This window comes from Poromitra crassiceps, assembly GCF_964638095.1.
Source record: "Poromitra crassiceps genome assembly, chromosome: 1".
Taxonomy (NCBI): Eukaryota; Metazoa; Chordata; class Actinopteri; order Beryciformes; family Melamphaidae; genus Poromitra; species Poromitra crassiceps.
Window position 1 is genome coordinate 11,984,031 of NC_139623.1, and position 13,300 is coordinate 11,997,330.

Genomic DNA, 13,300 nt, shown 5'->3' on the forward strand with positions numbered 1-13,300 from the left:
TTTGTTAGGCTCTATGGGAATTGTAGTTTTATCAATAGATAAATGACTGCCCTCGTAGACGGTAAAAACTTCATTCATGGCGATTTGTTACTAAACAGTAGGCAATGGGAGTTGTAGTATTTTGTTATTACTCTAACGGTGGCGATCCAACGGGACGACTTGGAAGAAAACTTCCCAAAATCGTTAATCTGAGAGAAAGGAAATAATAAGGACGGTAAAGACAATACCAACAAAGAGAGTGTGGAAAGAACATTTCTAAACACGTTGACATTAACGTGATATCCAATGTAGCCAGTGCCACGCATTTGTTTTGTGTGCCACTGTCGCTTATGAATCAGTGATTTCTTTTAAACTGGGGTGAGTTGCATCATTTTTGTTACTTTGTAACGTTAGCTTCCCCTACATTTCACCAAGGCTTCTAGTTATGCCTTTTTTAACGCAATCAAACATACCATTAAACTTACTTTGTGGTAGACCTTTGATTGTGGTGGAAAGCAAGGTATTCTGAGAAGTTATAGACTCTTAGCTCAATCAAACATAGCATTATTAGCCAGAAACATACTTTGTGGTAGACATTTGATTGTGGTGAAAAGCATTCATTTCTGAAAACTCCTAAATCTCTGTAGATAGGCCTACACACCTTCAGCAAAATAGCGTAACATGTTAACACCATGCCCGCAGCTGTCCATAAACCATAAAGCACATTATTGTACCTCATCAATCAGCTTGTAGGGACTGGATAACAAAAGTAATCTCTATCCCAAATCTCTACCCACTGCCACTGTCACCCAGGATATAATCAGTGCTATGGTGTTGTGTTGGCAGCCAGTGTGTGAACAGGTGGGCAGGTCTCAGTATGTGAGTGATCCTCTTTCTCTGTCCCAGCAGGAGGCAGGATCAGGCCAGGTAGGGGACCTGGACGAGCATCCACACACCCACCAAGGATGCACTGAACTGGGAAACATCTGCTGAAACACAGCAATGGTAAGAATCCACCCGCCACCATTGTAGGCTATACTGTACATTCCAGAAAAAGTTATAATTTCTGCTGCAATTGGGGCTTATCCATTTATTGCCTGTGGTTACTTTTACATTTGTCATATTACTGCCTATTTGTATTTCTCCATTTAGACTATGTGTTACACACATAATTGTGTGTAACACCCTAATTGTTAAGGGGATCAAGATAGAATGTTGAATTGAATCCCATCATTAATATTTTATGGGCTAAAGCTGTCCATAGGGGGTTCCCAGCGTGTGAGCAACTCACAGATGGAGGAAGATTTCAAGCCCCCTCTCCCCCCCCCCCCTCCCTCTCTCTCTCTCTCTCTCTCTCTCTCTCTGTTGGTGGTTGGATACTAGGTATGGGTGGATATGGGTGTGGGTGTTTGCTTCCTCTGACTCATCTTTTTGTACAAGTGCGTGCGTTCTTTCTGGGAGTGTATAATTTTGTTAGAATCCGCATAATGACGTTGGAAACCAGTGAATGAATTCATTTTTGGGAATAACCATATTTGCATATTGTCAGATGGAAGTTGCCTTCATGTCTAGTAGTCCTTGTCAGTGTCCTATTACACTACAGTGCTATGCAGTACACACTTGCACCCCCCCCCACATCAATCAGATATCATCTGTCCATCTTCTCCATATTGCCACTCTCTTCCTTTTTCTGTTTTCTCCATCTTTTTTCTCCACCCCCCTTGCTCCCATTGATTTTTTGTTTGTTTTTCCAGCTGATTATGTCCCTGTACTCTGATTCGCCGGTGGGCACATTGCTCTCTGCACTCTAATTGGACATTTAATTAGATCAGAGTTTTAGTCCAATTAGACTCTGAGGTACGGGAAAAGGGTTTGAGGGGAGAAAGGGAATGGAGGAGGAGAGGAAAAAAGTCCCCAAGCTGGTCTCTGCACCCCCCTTTCCCATCCCCTCCTATTTCTCTCCTTCATTTTCTCTGTCTGTCTGTCTGTCTGACTCTATCTCTCCCTCTCCCCTCTCTCCTGAGGCTGTCTCATTAGTGATATAATGGGATGACACACAACACAACACCCCCGAACTTTACGCACAGATAGAGCGACCGGGCCTGCATCATTTGACTGTTCAAATATAGAGCGACCGGGCCTGCATCATTTGACTGTTTCCCAGGCTGTGTGCTAGTTTTGAGCCTTTCTGGTGTAATGACTCCTCGTTCCTTTACAAAGTCTGGTGCTCTCCTCCTCCTCCTCTCTGGTGCGAGTTGCTACGGGAGCATGTGCACGGGAGGAGAGAGAAAGTGGTTTGAGACACAGCCAGGGTGTGATGAATCTGCAGCACGACCTGACAGACTGCCAGTCACAGCAGCATCGACCAGCCCACACCGCACGCGCACACACGTTAGCGCCATGCAGGCAGTGCAGAACCCTATCGACTCAGCGGAATGTTCCGGTGTGATATCGCCGCACCTAATGAGACTAAGATAAGCCTCATTACCAGCAGCACTCTGTTAGATGCCAGTCAAACCCACGGCTGCCCCCACACCGCTGTTAGCTCCCCTATGGCTCCACCCTCTCCCCCCCTTTTGTTGTCATCGTCCAACTCTCAGCTCTCCGACTCCAAGCATCAACAACACTGTCCCCCGACGGTACACACACACACACACACACACACACACACACACACACACACACACACACACACATGCGCGTGCACACACACACACACACACATGTGCATGCACACACACACACACCCACACACACACACACACACACACACACACACACACGTGTGCGCGCGTGCGCACACATAGACACACACGCAAGTCCTAAGAGAACACAAGTCAATCTCAATGTCCCTGGAGCAGTCTTTCACTCCCTCCTACCCTCCACCCTCAGGGGACAGATAGAGAACCAGCCTGTGCTATGTGCCCTGCCCCCCCCCCCCCCCCCCCACACACACACAGACCTGGCCCAAAGAGCATGGAAGGAAAGAGACGAAACTCCGGCCATTTTTGGAAACAGAATGCGCCTCGCAGTGGTCAGCTGCGGTAGCGCGGGCCCCTATAATCAGCCTCTCTAAACAGTAACTCAACGGGAGAACACTCTAAATTTCGTGGATTCACATATTTTCTGGGCGTACTGTAAATCTTAATTGAAGTGGTGTAGTGCAGGGATGTAAAACAACAACCATATTGTGGAAACTAAGCAAAATTTTTCTTTTTTTTCTTTTAGTTTTTTCAAGATAAATAGTAAATGCAAAGGACCCGAGGTTAAAACCACGGCAACGCACTTCTGACGGAGTGGACGACAGCCGCATTGGCTATTTATCTTGAAAAAACTAAACAAAGAAAACGAAAAATTTTGCTTAGTTTCCACAATATGGTTGTTGTTTTACATCCCTGCACTACACCACTTCAATCAAGATTTGCAGTACGCCCAGAAAAGATGTGAATCCACGAAATTTAGAGTGTTCTCCCGTTGAGTTACTGTTTAGAGAGGCTGATTATAGGGGCCCGCGCTACCGCAGCTGACCACTGCGAGCCTGTGCGAGGTTCTTTTGGCGCTGTCACGCTTCCAAAAATAAAAAATGGCGGAGGCTGCTGGGCGCTGATGTTGCAATGGGGCAATATGGAGCTTTCAGTTCTTTCCATAAAAGTTCTTTGCCTGGCCTACACTGCCTACCTGCACCAGTGATTTTGTCTGTGTATGTTCTGCATACTGTATATATATGTGCAGTGTGCATGTATAAACCCTTTTCACAGCAACCATTTTGAGGTGGTAAAGCAGGAAGTAAAGCAGGTGTAACCAATACCATTAATGATGGTTCCATTCAATTTAGTGCCAGGGCCCTCATGAATACACCTGCTTTACTTCCTGCTTTACCACCTCCAAACGGTTGCTGTGAAAAGGGCCTATATATTTGTGTGTGTGTGTGTGTGTGTGTGTGTGTGTGTGTGTGTGTGTGTGTGTGTGTGTGTGTGTGTGTGTGTGTGTGTGTGTGCGTGTGCGTGTGCGTGTGCGTGTGCGTGTGCGTGTGTGTGTGTGTGTGTGCGTGCGTGCGCTGGAGAACGACAGACAGCGAGCCGTGGTGTTTTAGCCACAGGCGTCGGTACCTGACCCCCGTGGCTGTGAGATTGACAGCTGTGGTCCCGCCTAATTGCATTACTCTCCCAGGTGATTGGCCCAGACCCTCGGGGCTCATTTGTCAGGATGCATTGTGGTAATGATGTAAATTAGCAGATCTATGTGTCACTCAGCCTTCCCCCCCCCGTTGATTGGCCCCGCTGTGCCCCAAGGCCCGGCCCCCAGCTGAGGGAGCTAGCTCATTGGTCCTTGGGGAACCAGGAAGTCCCCCAGAAATAGGGCTTACAGATTGAGAGTCCCTATGGGCTGATATTATCTTTCTTCCCACCTCTTTACCTGTCACTCAAAACTAGGGACAGATCCCTCCAGCATGTATCTCCTATCAAAGACATATATTCACTCATACACACAGACACACACACACCCATGCGAGCCTAGGCACTATATAGTGGTTATCAAACTTTTTCACGTCAAGGACCCCTAAACTGACACAAATTAGACCACTGACCCCAATTTGATTTGGTCCCAGGCAGTGTTGGGGGTAACTCATTACAAAAGTAACATATTAGAGGTAATATATTACTTTTAGCAGTAACTCAACTTATTACCAATAGGATTTCAGTAATATTATACCAGTTACTTTGTCAAGTAACACAAGTTACAAATTGAGATAAAATGTTTTTAATCAAAGCATATTTAAATAAAGATTCAATAATTTCCTAATCAAATTGTGTTTTTTTGTAATGCAAATAAACACTATAGATGACAATAACAAAGGATAACATTTAGAATTTTGGACAGTTTACACTGACGGTTGAAGGGGAAGGAAACAAAGATCAGTCGGGTAATGTATATAATCTAACTATAATCTGTATGCTTCTGGAAAATATGTCTCACCATGGCTCACATCTGTCCAGCAAATACTAGATGAATGTGGTTTTTCTTACATTTGGTTGGACCAAAGGTGACAATATTAATTGGTTGAAGCTGGCAGTTGAACAGAGGTTAAAAGATCCGTTTTTGCAGAAGTGGCACTCTGAACTTCAGAGTATGTCATCATGTGACTTATACTGTGAATCTATACAATACTTTAAGTTTTGAACATTATTTACTTTGTGAAAACAGGAGGTACAGCCAGGCTATCTGTAACCTCCGGGTCTCTAATAATAGAACCCCCAAAGTCATAAGAAGATATAAAGGTCTGGAGAGGAACCAAAGAATTTGTACTTTATTAATGATAACTGTTTATAGGAGATGAGTTCCACGTTTTGTTTGAGTGTAAAATGTAAGCCTTGTAGAGAACAGAAATAAGTACCTGCCTTCATTTTTTGTAAATCACCCGTCTATGTTTAAACTCATTTTGTTACTGCAGTATAACAAAGATCTATTCTGGTTGTTCACCAATGTATGATGTTCTTTATGTTTTGTTTGTACTCCAGACCACAAATGTGGTCTGGAGTAAATAAAATCTGAATCTGAATCTGAAATTATTTTTTCGGGATTGTTCCGGGGCAGCGATGTCATTCTACTGCGGCTGTTGTTTTGGTGAAAGTAATGCAAAAGTAGTGTAATAAGTAACGAGTTACTCTACACAGAGAATAATATTGTAAACTAACTTATTACTTTCAAATGAAAGTAACTAGTAATATGTAGTATATTACATTTTCAAAGTAACTTGCCCAACACTGGTCCCAGGGTCCCCCATATGATATGATTTTTGCTTTTAGACATTTTATTACAGAAAAGATATAAATATGTCATTGTGTTACTTATGAATGGAATTCTAGTGAAAATAACTTATTCCCCTTTTTGCTGGGGACTCCCTGGAACCCCCTCAAGGACCCCAGGGGGTCCCCGGACTGCACTTTGAGAAATACTGCTATAGACTAAAATAGCCTCACATAGGCTGAGGCCCTAAATACACTCTGTAATAACTGGTATTCACTTGTATAAAAATACAAAGTGTGTGTGTAACTGTGTGTGTGACTGTGTGTGTGACACCGTGTGTGTGACTGTGTGTGTGTGTGTGTGTGTGTGTGTGTGTGTGTGTGTGTGTGTGTGTGTGTGTGTGTGTGTGTGTGTGTGTGTGTGACTGCGCGTGTGTGTGTTTCTCTTTAGAACAGGAATAGAGGCCTCAGGCTCAGTTCCCCACTGCTTACACAGCATGCCCCAGCTCTGTCCTCCCACAGACACCTTCACACAGACAGACATGCAGACAACCAGACAGACTCACGCACGCGCGCGCGCACACACACACACACACACACACACACACACACACACACACACACACACACACACACACACACACACACACACACGCCTAACTGTCTCAATAGCATCCATTCAAGTGTTTCTTACATGCCTGGTGTGTGTGTGCATCAGGAGGTAACGGCGTATCCGTAGTGTTGCTGAAAGGCTTTGCGGGAGTCACTGGAGTCTTTCTCTCACTCACTGAGGTTATATGAGGCAGAATATGAATAAAGGCTAAATAATGTCAGCATCAGCATGGATCGATAGCTATACAGATGCACAGCCACCCGCACCTCGGCCATGATCAATAGTTCACTGGGAGTTATTGTCTTCATATTAACAAGTGGAGTGCTCCCTGAGGAACAGATATGAACGGCTAAATGAAACCACTCCGCTGTCTCAACAGGAATCAGCGTTGTTTTGACACCGTCCTTTGTTTGAGCTCAGACACTGCATCTCTAAAGCTTTCTGAGCCACATTTGGATGCGCTGTAGGCGTTTCCCAAACAATCAAGTCTCGACCCCTCATGAAACTCTAAACTCAACTCTTGGCAAATATGAATGTCCCACATGTCAATATTGAGCAAATTGGGCGGGCGTCCGGGGAGTGTAGCGGTAGATTCCCTGCCTACCAACCCGGCGGGGGCCAGGGTGGGGGGGCATCGGTGCTCTCCATCATTGGCCGAGGGATGCCTAAGATATTCTGACCTATGTCAGAATATCTTAGGCTAGGCTATAGATTAGCTACAGCCAAACTGTAGGCTGTAGATTGGCTGCACCAAAGGACTCCAAAATCTCAAAACCTCTCAGAAATAGCATGGAAAAAGCTCCATGAAAAAGCTGCCTGTCTTATTCAAATTATTAAATTAACTATAACTGAAAAACGAAAAATAAATCACTCACTGAACCTCCCCCCATGATTGTTAAAGTGTTCAGGCTAAGATTAGATTAGATTAGAGTAGGACAGGTAGATTAGCTAGATTCCTTGTGTGCTCGTTAGTTCCGGTTAATGGCTAGAGTAGTCAGATTGTCGTTTGGCCTGGCCGCTCTGCTGCTGGTTCCAGTGTGCCGCTGCTACCTCGGCCGCTGCAGCGGGATGGCCAGGCGGATTGAGTAGCTGCTGTTTGCAGTGGCTCATTTCGCCTGGTAAATATAATACATAACTTGATGATTGCTAAATTTTTCTGTCCCTTGTGACTAGGGATGTCCCGATCACATTTTTTTTGCTCCCGATCCGATCCCGATCATGTGATTTTGAGTATCTGCCGATACCGATTTTTCCCGATCCGATCTTTCGGCAATGCATTAAGAAAAAAGAAAAGAAAAAACTGCAATCAAGTTGACCCTTAACACTTTCAGTGCCACGGCCCTTGGGCAAAAGGTTGCTTGCTGTGCCACATAGGCCGCAATGCATTTTAAAACAGTCATATAATTTCTTTAATAATTACTATGTAAACACTGAACACGCACAAATAACGATGAGACTCTCTTCTATCACCTGCAAAAAAAAGTTTATTGATCCCATTTTCCGTTCTTTAGTTATGAGCCGGAGAAGATAGCTTGATTGAACGAAAAACAGAGCTTTTTTTCTACGAGCTGAGATAATGAGCCTTTTGTGAAATTAAACATTTCAAGCACATCACTGACTCTGAAGCTAATTTTCTGATGTAGTCACACCTCAAAAATAATTTACTTCAATAAAACAGTGAAGGCAAGGGAATTTTGTTTGGAAGAATAATATTTTTAGCTGAAACCAGCAGCGCTGGCGCCTGCATGCGCTGCTGGTTGCAGCTTCTTGCTGATCTTTTGCTGCTGGTGGGCATCGGATATTCTGGCTTGCGTTTGCCAACCCTGTCCTGCTGTCTGGGTCTGTGTTGTGTACTTGGCTCTGCGTGCCCACCTCCCCCCTCCTCCTCCCCCCCCCCCCCCCGTTGTGGGAGGAGTGTCTCTCTGCTCTGCTGTTTTCTCTGCCTGTGCTCAGCACTGAAAAAGTCCGCTAGATCCTGCTTTTTTACAGCCGCGTGTACCAGCTCCCATGCTTCAAGTTGAGAATAATAACAAATCCACGGCTGATCATGCAAATGGGTGTTGCAGGGGACACGGAGGCTGTTGCAGCGGACACCGAGGTGCTCAATTGTGATAGCAGATTGGCTGCTGCAGGGGCACAGCTAAACGTTGCTTCAATGAAGCCGCTGCATACGGACGGATGCGATGCGATTTCCTTCCCCCCAATGACTTCTTCTGTGTGTTTCACTCCACGTTCTCTCATCTGGAGAGCGCTGTCGCCACCTAAGGGTTCTGTAAAATAGGTTAGACACATTCAATACCTCTGATATTGTAAGAGGCGATGTAAGAGGCATAGATCGACACCCCCCCGTCAAAAATTTTTTTTCGAGTTATTGACGCCATTTGGCGTCGCTGGCACTCTACGGTAAATTTCTAATGACGCCATATGGCGTCGCTGGCACTGAATGTGTTAAGATTGTTTTTTTATTTAACAGTATCCAACTAACTATCCATTATATCCAACATGGATATGGCTTTTTTATTTAACAGTATTCATTATATCCAACATGGATTCAAAATTTAAAACAAAATAAAATAAAGCTTATCAGTGGTGCACCACAAAATAACCATGTAAACTAAAACAAATGATGTGCAGAATAGTGCAATAACAATGTAAATCAGGAAATGCGTTTGTTTTTGTAAATTCTTCTGCTCTGTGCGACACTAAATAAATGAATGATGATATGTAATTTAAAACCAAAACTAAGGCCTCAGGATGAGTTTAAGACGTGAACATGGTCATGTTTGTTGAATAAAAAAAAAAAAAAATTTTTTTTTTTTTTTTTTTTACTCCCGATCTTTTCACCCCGATTCCGATCTTCTAAAAATCACGTGATCGGCCCCGATCTCCGATCACGTGATCGGATCGGGACATCCCTACTTGTGACTATTCATGACAGTATCCCCCAGCCCCAGCATATCCTATCTGTTCTGCTCTCTCTCCTCTTCCCCCTTCCCCTGCTCTCTTCCTACCTCTCTCCCTCCCCACCTCCTCCCTTTTCCTGCTCTCTCCTCCCCCACATTCCCTCCCCCTTCTCCCCCTCTCACTGTCTCTCTCTGATTGTTCAATCATGTTGTTATTATTATTACATCACATTACATTACGTCAATTGGCAGACGCTTTTATCCAAAGCGACTTACAGTAACACATTTTGTCAACAATAGATAAATCAACTATGCAACATAATAGAGCCCGACCGATATGGGATTTTTGAAACCGATACGATACCGATTTTAGGGAATAAAAAATTACCGATACCGATAATATCGGCCGATATATATATATATATATATATATTTTTATCATCAAATGTTTATCCCCCATTAGTGCTAATCCCCCATTAGTGCTAATTTTTTATTTATTTATCCTGGTTGCTGCTCCACCCTCTGCCGATCTGGGGAGAGCCGAAAACTGGCTCCATGCTTCCACATGGGCAGTTAGCCAGCCGCTTCTTTTCACCTGACAGGGGAAGCTTCACCGGTAGGACATAGCACGTGGGAGGATCACGATATTCCAACGAGTTCCCCTCCCTCCGAACAGGCGCCCTTAACGACCAGAGGAGGCACCACATCAGCAACCCTCAAATATCAAACACTTGACAAAGATATGATTGAGTTGACATGAATTGAAATATGTGATGTAGGCAGGATATTTTACAGCTTATTAATAAACTCAATGCAATGAAACAGTAAACTTAACTGGGAATTTAATAATTATAAATAACTAGAAATACAAAAACACAATAGAACAAATAGTTAAGAAAAAATATCAAATATACACAACATGCTGTCCATGCTGTCTATAACTTTTATATATATATATATATATATATATATATATATATATATATATATATATAAAAAAAAAAAAAAAAAAAAAAAAATTGGCCGATAAAAAAAAAAAATATCGGCCGATACCGATATATCGATAATCGCCAATATCGGCCGATAATATCGGCGGGCCGATAATATCGGTCAGGCTCTACAACATAATGTATGACAGCTACAACCTTTGAAGGAATAGAGAGGTAAAAAAAAATTTTAGAGAAAGATGTTAGTTCAAGAAGGGGCCAGGTGGAGCCTTATTACTGTATGTTATTGTTGTGTCAGCTACATTTAGCTAGACATTTTCTGTTAAGCCCTCTGAGACATCCTTGTGAATTAGGGCTATACAAATAAACTTGACTTGACTTGACTTACCAACATGAGGGTCACAGGTTTGTATCCACGTGTTACCTCCGGCTTGGTCGGGCGTCCATACAGGCACGTCCATTGGCTGTGCCTGAGGGTGGGAAGCCGGATTGGGGGGTATGTGTCCTGGTCGCTGCACTAGCGCCTCCTCTGGTCGGTCGGTGCGCCTGGTCGGGGTGGAAGGAGACTTGTGGGAATAGAGTGATCCTCCGGGAAATAGCGTGATCCTCCCACATTTACATGCACAATTAATTTTAATTTATTTAATTTTAAACAAATCTTCTTAACAGTTGACCCTGCAAAGTCATATCTTCATTGTATGGTTTTTTCTCACATTGAATATTGCTTCACAAACTGGTCGTTTGCAGGTGCCACAGTCATAGGGCCCTATTCTCCCACAGGCCTTCGGCGCAAAAACTGGCCTTAAACGCAAAAAAACGTGCCTTGCGCCTGCCTCGGGAAGATAGCAACATGGCTTTAGGCCCTGAAATGCGCTTTACGCGAAATAGGCGTGGCGCAGTCCCAGAATGGGCGAGAATGGGCGTTTCGGCCTTAAATACCAGCCTAATGATATCTTCCCTCCTGGTGTTAATTTAGCGCTTTGGAAAACCAGGCCTATTCAGTGCGCCGGTTGCGCGGAGTGCTCCTCTACCCTTTCCTCTGTCCCTTCTCTCTGTGTCACTCCCTCTCTCTTGCTCATCAGTCTGACACAATACGACTGCTTGAAAAAAAGTTCACCAGTTCTCTCTCTCTGACTCCCTCGCTTAGACAGACACAACACAAGTCAGATAGAAAAAAGAAGTTGTTATACCGTACATAGTATAACAACATGTGAAAAAGACTGATTGGTGGGATAGTTAGATTTCAAAGATGTTGGTTGAGGAAAATAGTTTGTGGATCAGAGAGCCTCTGACTGGTGTGCACATTAAAACACAAGGATCCAAGGGCCGTTTAACCATTTATTTCGTAGTAGGTTCGGCGTAGGTTGATTGGATGGATAGATGGATGTACGGATGTTTTCTGTACAATAATAAACAACAAAGTATTAGTACATTGATGTGCCCACCAGAACTAACTAAAAATAACAAAAGGAATATAAGCTTACATTTGTTATGCATCCACTAAATTAGGTCAAAATAGGTTTCACACCGGTTGGTGTGTGGCTCCACTGGTCGGACAGGGCCTGTTCATAGGCAAGATAAACATAACTCGGATGCATGACATCAGGTAAAGAAATCAAACATAACATAAAAAGGTACACAGTTAACATAAAAAGGTACATAGTTGTCTACTTACTGGTGGGCATCACCTTGCAGGTTCAAGTCTAACACAGTGATGCAAACATTTGCTTGTTGTTTGGTGCTGCACAATGGTGGCAGGCCAGCTCTCAACTGGGGGTGAAACTGACTGAGGTTTTAAAGGGAGTGTGCAGGCTGATTAGGTAATTGTGACCAGCTGGGTGAGGTGCAAGAGGAACAGGTGAGGGAGTGATGCATTATGGTAAATGAAGTCCAGAAATCCAGCTTGGGATTTTTAACAGCCGCCCCTTCAAATATGGAGTATTTGAATTAAGTGGAATACCAAGCTGGTTTGGTCAGGTGACAGTTCCTAGTAGGCTGCCCCATGGAGGTAATGGGCAGCATGGGCATTCAAGGGGCAGGGATCTGGACGGCCTGGGGCTGGGTAACATGGGAGGTCTAAGGCTGGGCACCACAGCGGTTTAACATTAGGACTTGGTAACCTGGGAGGTCTAAGGCTGTGTAACATGGGAGGTCTAAGGCTGGGTAACATGGGAGGTCTAAGGCTGGGCACCACAGCGGTTTAACATTAGGACTTGGTAACCTGGGAGGTCTAAGGCTGGGTAACATGGGAGGTCTAAGGCTGGGTAACATGGGAGGTCTAAGGCTGGGCACCACAGCGGTTTAACATTAGGACTTGGTAACCTGGGAGGTCTAAGGCTGGGTAACATGGGAGGTCTAAGGCTGGGTAACATGGGAGGTCTAAGGCTGGGCACCACAGCAGGTTTAACAATAGGACTTGGTAACCTGGGAGGTCTAAGGCTGGGTAACATGGGAGGTCTAAGGCTGGGTAACATGGGAGGTCTAAGGCTGGGCACCACAGCAGGTTTAACAATAGGACTTGGTAACCTGGGAGGTCTAAGGCTGGGTAACATGGGAGGTCTAAGGCTGGGTAACATGGGAGGTCTAAGGCTGGGTAACATGGGAGGTCTAAGGCTGGGCACCACAGCGGTTTAACATTAGGACTAGGTAACCTGGGAGGTCTAAGGCTGGGTAACATGGGAGGTCTAAGGCTGGGTAACATGGGAGGTCTAAGGCTGGGCACCACAGCAGGTTTAACAATAGGACTTGGTAACCTGGGAGGTCTAAGGCTGGGTAACATGGGAGGTCTAAGGCTGGGCAACATGGGAGGTCTAAGGCTGGGCACCACAGCGGTTTAACATTAGGACTTGGTAACCTGGGAGGTCTAAGGCTGGGTAACATGGGAGGTTGGACCTTGGAGAGCTGGCCTGGTTCTGGAATTTGGTGTGGTAGTCCTGGAGGTATGGTGGTGGCCTCCTCTCTCTGCTTGTCTTATGCCTGCATCCGTCCCAAGCTGTAGTTCGGCCCTTGGATCCATATCCAGTCAGCGGCTCAATCCGGCTGTTCGAAGGACCATGAAAAAGACTGATTGGTGGGATAGTTAGATTTCAAAGATGTTGGTTGAGGAAAATG

The 13,300-nt window shown here is 44.6% G+C and overlaps 1 protein-coding gene across 1 annotated transcript in view; it reads left to right on the forward strand.

The window, feature by feature from the left end:
• The first annotated feature begins 904 nt into the window (after window positions 1–904).
• The window catches only part of invs (inversin), a 52,273-nt gene continuing 39,877 nt past the window's right edge, over window positions 905–13,300 (forward strand). The window contains 1 exon segment of the mRNA XM_083649380.1: window positions 905–984. Coding sequence (XP_083505506.1) covers window positions 982–984 — 3 coding nt within the window. The 5' untranslated portion in view covers window positions 905–981.